Source organism: Megalops cyprinoides, chromosome 19, assembly GCF_013368585.1.
Source record: "Megalops cyprinoides isolate fMegCyp1 chromosome 19, fMegCyp1.pri, whole genome shotgun sequence".
NCBI lineage: Eukaryota > Metazoa > Chordata > Actinopteri > Elopiformes > Megalopidae > Megalops > Megalops cyprinoides.
In genome coordinates this window covers 15330943-15339492 of record NC_050601.1, presented here as the reverse complement: position 1 = coordinate 15339492, position 8550 = coordinate 15330943, and the positions used below count along the sequence as shown (strand labels likewise).

The 8550-nt window shown below is 43.2% G+C and overlaps 1 protein-coding gene across 1 annotated transcript in view; it reads left to right on the top strand.

Moving 5' to 3' along the window:
* The first annotated feature begins 234 nt into the window (after positions 1-234).
* The window catches only part of LOC118794634 (pleckstrin homology domain-containing family H member 3-like), a 34470-nt gene continuing 26154 nt past the window's right edge, over positions 235-8550 (top strand). Inside the window, exons 1-2 of the mRNA XM_036552887.1 lie at positions 235-1049; positions 7196-7251. Coding sequence (XP_036408780.1) covers positions 915-1049; positions 7196-7251 — 191 coding nt within the window. The 5' untranslated portion in view covers positions 235-914. The remainder of the gene's footprint in view (positions 1050-7195; positions 7252-8550) is intronic.

The following is an 8550-nucleotide window of genomic DNA, read 5'->3' as shown; positions in this document are numbered from 1 at the left end:
TTTCTTAGGTGTGGGCGTTACGACGTATATTTCTATGAGGCTACAAAGACCGAAGATCAGTAAAAAAAAAAAAAAAAATCGACTCACAAGCGCAGAATGGGACAGGCTGTGAGTTGCCTTTGACACGCTCCTCTATCCTCATTTCGCCTCCACCCACCGCCGTTGTAAATGGGCTGGTTCCAGGGCGGCATGTGACGCAATGTGTCCGTAGAGAGGGGCGGTGTTGGGCGTGTATGTATTCAGCAGGACGTGTTTCGCTATTGGGCATGAGAGGCCAGGCCGCCTGCTCCTCCATACACAAATGTAGCACGCTTTGTTTTCTAAGGAGCAGTGTCTGGTTTCCCGTGTGTTCGACTCTACAGAGTTGGAATCGTGTCAAGACGGGCAAACGTACCACGAGGGAGCCGTGAAGTTAACTCGCAGTCGCTTCTCCCTCACTTTATACTACTTTCTTATTTTGTCTTCGGCAAGCCCTGCACTACATGGAATAGAAATTCAGTGAACACAGAGTTCTCCGTGCAGGGGTTGAGTGTTTTCAACGGCATCAGCAAGGTGTCTGGACATCGTAACCGCTGGGAAATACGTAGAGAAAAGCACTTTTGAGGGCACTGGTTTCCGACAGAACCTGATCAAGTAGAACGTCTTTGCGAATCATACCTAGGCATATATTTACATATTAACGCGTGCAAGACGTTCTCAATGTTAAAACTTACATTTACGTGTCGTTCTGTCCTTTGTCACACATCTGTATCTGCACTGGACGCTTATGGGCAGCAACCTCTGTCTGGATAGAACGATCCAAGGGACTATCGTGGGATTTGGATTTTGCGAGTCGGTATCTGGACATTACACAAAGAGAGTCAGTGGATGCTGAGGCCGGAATTTTACGAAGACTCGACGTTATCCCGATTTGAATGCCGTTGCAAGGAATTTTTTGCTTTCTGTGCTGCAGGCAGGGGTTCAGTTTGCTTGGACGGGAATATGGAGAGAAAGAGGAGGAAGAATCTTTCGAGATGCGCAACAAGAGCGAGCTAGCGCGCAACGGGATGGTAGGTATCCTTGCGTGTACATATCGACCTTATGTTGTGTGCTGAGTACCTTTCCTCCGTCCTGGCCCCTGTTGCTTCGACTTCCATAGCCGCAGAAGTAGCCATAAGTTTCCATATGCAGGGATGCCGCGATTGGCGCTTGCTGTCAAGGCAACCGCGCGTATTAGTGAGCAGCAATATTTACACGCATTACTTTACATACGTTTTCGCCGGTAAACGTTAAATGTAACGTTGACAGATACGGTAAATGTAAATGAAAACTCAATTAAAACCGTATGAATTACATATGAGCGTGATAAAAGAAAAAGTTGACACAGACATATGTGAACTGCGACATGCGTGTTCGATGAAGGCTCAACACTCCCGGGCTTACTGTTGTTCCCTGGTGACCCTGCTTTTGAGGGGTTATTTGGACCTATAAGCAAACGGCTGGACAAATAGCAATGTTCATAGCAGAGCAGGAAAGGCCAGTTCTGTAGCTAACGAGGCCTACTTTCTAAACGAAACATCAGCGTAGTCTTTAAACAACAAGGCTGAATATTTAAATGAATATTAATACTGCATCTACGGTGATAAAAAGATAATGCAATCGGTTTGCCCAAGCATACCCAATTTATCGTTATCATAAATCATGGCATTATTTTATTTGCTGTAGTTATAATTCTGTATGAATGGCTTAATATGATCTATCGGGGATCTTTGTTACCGGAGTGTTCCTAATAGATTTGATAACTACATCACAAGCCTGCATTCAAAAATCATGACGTAATCTACAGAAGTTACTTGACCAATAATACGAACCTTATTAATATAGTGTTGAATGCTGATTGCATTGTCACTTTTGTAATTAGAGGAAACTGTCCTCGTAGTGTGAAAATGAATGCATTCAACGTATTGTTGAGAAATAGGACACTAGCGTTGAAACAATGGCTGGTGTTACATACGATTTGTATGTGTGTAGAGCATATTCTTAGAAATGGAGCGTTGAGTGATGTAAATTCTTGCTGGAAATATTCAAATCCACATTTACAACTGTAAAAAATCTCTGTTGGTGACTGTAGACTGGTTTGGCGTTTGCATAGGCAAACCCTAATACCAGAATATATACCCAGCGCACATTGCAGTAGTTAAGGATTGCTACATAGCTGATATGAGGCATCATTAAAAATAATTTATTTCAATTCCTTGGAAGTTGTCCAGCCAGTCAGAGGCACAACTAGATATAATTGAGTCTTGTAAATGTAATCATGAATTAAGTAAGTGTTACTGGGCAACTAAGGTCTTCATTTCTTGACATCAGTACCTAGATGGTAAATGTCAGCAGCTGTAATTCAGTATTCCATTTTCTTGCTTTCAGGGCTTCTCTTGAAGTTTTTGTTACTGTTTCCATCTCAACTAAGCATGTTAACTAATAACCTTTTTTTCCACAGTGCTCTGACAACTAAAGAGAATCACTGTTGAAAAGTTTGCATTAGACTTTTGGCAAGCAGGCATACTGTCAGTTGCTACTGAATTTACACAGCACTCTACTCATGTTCAGAGACCCCATCAGCTATGTCCACACACTGAGGCCTTTACATAGAGAGTTGTCTCAATTGTCTCTCACATTAATGTCTCTCTCTGATCTGCAAGCCAAGTTTGTAAACCAGTCTGTGTTGTCATCTTGATTGGGCACCACAGTTGCTCAGTCTTACACGTTTACCCTTTTTCAGAGATCTTCAGAGCCAGGGGGTGGGTTTGAGCAAAGCCAGAGACAGGAGTGAGCAGTTAATCTCACAGTAATCTCAGCTCTGTTTCACAGTCATCACAGACGGGGCCTGCTCAAGACCAATGAATGACATGTTCCAAAGGACACACCTGGGATGCATATTATGACATCATCTTTCTATCCCTCCATACCCTGCATTTAGAGACTGTGGGGCATGAGGTGGAGCCAGGCCCCTCTGACGCTTCGCTCAGACAATAATCCAGTCAAATGCAGAGGAGGTAGCGATCAAATTGGATGTCTTTAGTTGCGATCCACAGTAGAGTATGTCTGTGGTATCACGCTTGCCCAGGCACATATAGAAGAGTCTGAACAAAGTAGACACAGGTATGGCTAAATTCTGTCTTTTTTCTTTTCTGGTTTTAGCAGTCTAACTTTTCAATTAAATAATCAATCAGCCTTATGTAAGATGGTTGCTTCAGTTGCAAAGTAAATTGTGTCATCAAAATGATGCAATTTTTAATGTTATATGTTTAAGCTTCTGAACTGTCTCTCTTAATATACCAACCTTTAGTATACATTTATTATATCTAAAACTATATTGCACATATCTAGTGCACTAAATGACTCGCTTATAGACAATGTGAAAGCAAATCAATTTCCCCCCCACTGCTTTTTGCACCAAGGTGATACATGAGAGGGCAGCAGGCTAGGAATTGAGCGCAAAGTGTGAACGTGTTCTCCAAAGACCTTCCAGCTGCTGAGTCAGTCAGAGAAAGGAGGCTGTGACATGTGGGCCATTTGAGCTTCCGCGTGAAGCAGACACCGTGGCAGTGGCAGCACGGGCAGTACTGTCAACCGTCACTATTCAAAAATGACATCCGGTGGGTCTTCATGGAGTCTGCCACATGTGTGAATGTTACATAGGTGTGTGTGTGTGTGCGCAATGGGAAATTTTGTCATTGAAAACACTTCAGATTCTTTTTTTTTCCCTATATGCTGTCCTGATTGGAATCACCAAGTGTACATTAAGCTCATCTCAGCATGAAACACTCTGCCCTGGTGCAGGAGCACTGAAGTAAAAAAAAAAAACACAATCCTCTAATACTCTGGCGTGAGAGCCAATGGCTCTTTTTGGCACTACATGGTTCACCACAGTGAAATGCATAACAATTGTAGGTTAGGCGTTACTCTGATGACATCATCCGAGCAGCTTAAAGGCATCTGATGAATTGCGGGGTGCCTGAGAGCGGTGAGACGAGGAAACCCTGGCTGGCTTATCCATCCCCTTTCCCTGGCAGATCTGTTCTGCCTGCTGTGGCCAACAATGACATGGGTTCGAGCCCTGGCTGCATTTAGCCTGTCCTCATGACAAGCTGACAGAGCCACTTGGGAGCTCCTTATGTGCCATTTTAATGTTTTATTTAGTTTTTTTTTTGCTAAAAACAAAAGTAGGTGTCAGTTTATGCTAACTCAGATGACTGTGTTAATTTGTTTGGGGTTCCATTAAGGATGTTCCATAAACCTGACTTTGTCATTGTAAAGCAAGGATTACTAGCACCATACTCATTTATTTATCCATCCATCGGGTGCAGGGTTTATTAACAAATATTTCAAAACATATTACCCGAGTGTTATTCATTTCAATGAGAGATGGCCATGAACAGAGGGGCAACGTTGGTAAATTATCTTCTAAATGGTAAATTGAGAATGAGCGTTGAGGTGCAGTTTTGAATACATTGTACTTATCCGTCTTTTCAAAGATGAGGATTCTCTGTAACATCCGTAACATCCGCGGTGTTTGCTGTGTCTCAGTACAGAAACGCAGGTATACAGTGCAGCCACACATGGGGTCACAAACTGGAGCCACAAGCGGGCGTAGTAAGGGGACGCTATGAGGGTGGCCCGTTCGCTGACATCCCCCTGTGAGCCGCTAACGAAGTCTCTTTTATGCGTGCCGTGTTTGCCCTCTCCCCGCCTCGCGGGAGCCCGCTGCGAACACTTTTTTGCGCAAACACCTCGGTATGTTTTCAAACGGAATCCTAAACTTAGCAGCCCCCCAGTTGTAAAACGCAGTCTCGGATCGGCGGAGGCCCAGGGTTGACCCGGATAGTGTTTCAGGGAGCAGCAGCAAGGCCCGGGGGGGGGGGCGGTGGCACCCGCTGGGCGACATCAAGGCTGGGATTCTTGGCAGCGGCACAGGGAAGCACACTGCGGCGTGTTTGCGTTGGAAATCCCGCGTTTGATCGCGGGGAGTCCCTGTGCGGCAGGTCAGACGCACCGGGTACATACGCATTGTGTATGTATGTGTCAGGACTGTCTGTTTTCTGCCCTTCCTTCTCATGGAAAGGTCTTGGCTCGGTTTGAAACCATAAGTCACTTTAGGATTGTTGTGGTCGGTTTATTTCTTATTTAGAGTTGGGCCTTTTCTGAGTGAGATGTAACCCATCGGATAGCATGAGCTTTTCAGTGTCACTACCCTCTTTCCCTTCCCTTCAGCGGTTTGGGAAGATAGGTTTAGGAAATTGATAAATTTGAGCTGGGGGACTGTTAATCCAAGCCTGAGTGCTTCAGGTACCAGGTTTTTGAATTGTGTTTCGTATGGTAAGAGAGTGACAGCAGTGTTGCACCGTGGTAAGGAGCAGGACTCGGTACCAAAAGGTTGTCCGTTCCCCGCTGTGGCACTGCTATTGTAACCTTGGGCAAGGTGCTTAACCCAGAATTGCCTCAGTAAATATCCAGCTGTATAAATGGGTAACGTAAAAAAAAAATTGTAACCCATGTAAGTCACTCTGAATAAGAGCGATAATGTAATGTAAGAGAGGGTTAGACATTTGATTGATCGGAAAAGTACAGAGAATTGTACCTCACTGTGATTTTCCAGGAAATAATCTTTCATTTACTCATCCACCTGGTAAAAACATGATGTGGAGTAAACTTTGCTCTTTCCAGTCTGCATATAGTCTTTATACAAAGAGCACATTAAACGCCTTGCTTACAGTTTTCACTGTTCTCCCTGCTTACAGTCGCTGTGAATTCCATTTCCTTGGTACCATTTAATGTAGAAAGCGAGTCGCTCTCCCTCTGTAATGACGTGAATCAAAGGTCAAAAGAGGAGTGCTAGGTAACAGTCTGTACAACATCGGCTAACTGTGTGCTGCATATTATAAAGAGCGCAACAATGAGGACTTTCAGTCTGTAACCTTTTCACCTTAATTGCTGGGTCTAAAAAAGGCTACAGCACAAAAGAATCCCGTTTCTTGGTTTCTGCATTAAATGAGCCTGTTTTGCCTGACATATTTCTCACCAGTACTTTAGCCTTTCAAAGGCAAGCCAGCCATTACTAAAACAGACCTGAAATGTGTTGAGACTGTTGGCAAACCGCATAGTTTCCTGATAGCAGAGGGAAGGGGAAATTTATGCTGGTAAATTTGTTGTATGTGAGGGAATTAGCACTCACATTGTTAGCAAGTATAGCTGACTTCTTGCCTGGCAATTACTTGTTGCCAAAGTCCCAAGACTCATACTGATGGACCCGCCCACATGGAACTGTCCAGTTTGGATAGGGATACACAATGTAAGAGTTGTAGCTCTCCTCTTATGAATGAATTTTAGGCAAAACTTAGTCTGGAAGCTGTTCTGCAAACAGTCAAAATAACAAACACCACAAATCTTTAGGCAAGACCAGCAAAAGGACCTGGGGAACATCACCAAATCATGTTGAATGATTAAACAGCAAGTGCAGCAAAAAGAACCATATCAAAGCTTTGAAGCAGGAATTGAGTTTTTGCTTTTTAAGTCATTGTGCTGTCAGTGGTTACAGTTATTGTGCAATCGCCAAGCCACCCTAACTCAACTCTGAAATGGGTCAAATATCACAGAGGTACATTGATAACCTAGTTATAATTTTTCCGTAGAGTACTGCATCTGAAAGAGTTGCTTCTTTGACTCTCACATAGATCACAGCATGAAGATTTGATTATGGAAATTGCAGATGGTTTCATTCTTTAGCACTACATAAAGGTCAGCCCTTCTTACATCTGATGTCTTTTCACCTCAGTGTTTAAGGCTGACGTGTCCATGACAAAGCTACTCTGGCTGCTCTGAATCGCTTCTAGTTTCTGTCCCACTGTGGTCGACATTTATGAGTGAAATTGCACACATGAAAAAAATGGAAGCTGGGGTGTTTACTATAAGCAACAAAGCTTCAATACAATATAAAAATGCTTTCCTGCAAATTTCATCTCTTATCTAGCTCCCTTTAAAACTGACACAATGCAAGGAATCATGTGTCCAATGCTTTCGCTCCAGAAAGAACTAGAACACGAGCAGTGAGAGTTTGGCCAGCTTGGTTCTGGTGTGTGAAAATTTCTTGGTTTTTTTTAAATATTTCTCTAGTCTCTGGTCTCTGTTTTTAAAGTATTGTTGCTTGAATTTTCAGGGCCCACTGGATGTTACTCTTTCTCAGCCTACCCGCACAGTCAATGGGATGAATAGGTAAGTGGAACCATCTTTTTCCACCACTCTTCTTCTGTTTGTGTGTTTGAGTGTATGTGTGTTTGTGCTAGGTGTATAAATTGTTAATTTGCGAAGAATTCAGTAAATGTTTTCAGTTTTTCCAGAATTTAAACATTTTAAAAACGTTTTAAAACTGTTTTTAACTGTTGAGCCTGAAATTTGTGTGAGACTTCATTGTGTGTTTGTTTGTGTGTGTGTGGGGGGGCTACAGTTTAATTTTAATTGGGGTATGCCATTTCTTGCACTAGTTACATGTCACAGTGTGTTCTGAGTGAAAGGGTATCCAAAAGCTTGTCTTAGTATTAGGCACAGCACCACACAAATACTGGTATCTCATAGGGAACTATTTGCATTGTATGATTGTTTGAGTGTTTAGAGGCTGAAATGTCACCCATTTGAACCAGTGTTTTTCTTTTTTTTTACTTTGCTAGTGTGCATGGGTGACTAAAACAAGTCACTGAAGGATATTTATAGTAACAGTGAATTATTTCACACGTTTCTGAAAAATACGTGAACACTTCATCCCTAGTTACATCGAAACAGATACCTGCATGAGTTCAGAAATTCCTAACCCCTGAAAATTATGCTCCTGTGTCAGATAAGTGAGATCCACACCCAAAAAGAAACCATTAGGTGTGAAAGCTCTCATTGGTTGGGGAAGTTTATGAAAGCACTGCAATAAATGACATCAACCATGCACAAGTGATTTATAAGGCACTGTCACAGTGGTAGGGTGTGATGACTTGGTACGGTATTTTTTCTTTTCTGAAACTGAGGAAAAGCCCTGGACTTACCCCCACAGTAACGCTGATGGCCATACACTCGAAAGTTACTCTGCATTTCTGCCATTACATAAGCGTTCACTGTGAGGTAATTTGACACTCTTGCATCGTACTTCATTCAGGTTTCTTAAGGGCACTGCAAGTACAGACAAATGGACTTTTTTTCAGGTTTCTCCTTCTTTTCAAGCAGCCAGGAGGATGGATGGGCCTGCACAGTAAACCCCATTTGAGGTTCCTTTCAGGGGGTGCCCTCTGTAGTTAGGAAGTTCTACTGTGTACACTAGCTTATGGCAACCATGAGATCTCACCCAGATGCCTGTCATGTGCCTGGTTATTGTCTGCTTTCTGTTTGGTTTCCCCGCATTGTGCCGTTCGCAGCCGGCAGATTCACAGGCCGTGTGTCACCTTGAAGCGCCCGAGCAGCTCACGGGAAGACAGGCGCACGCACGCACTCTGGCCCATTTACTGCCTTTCACACTATGACTCAGCCAGTCCA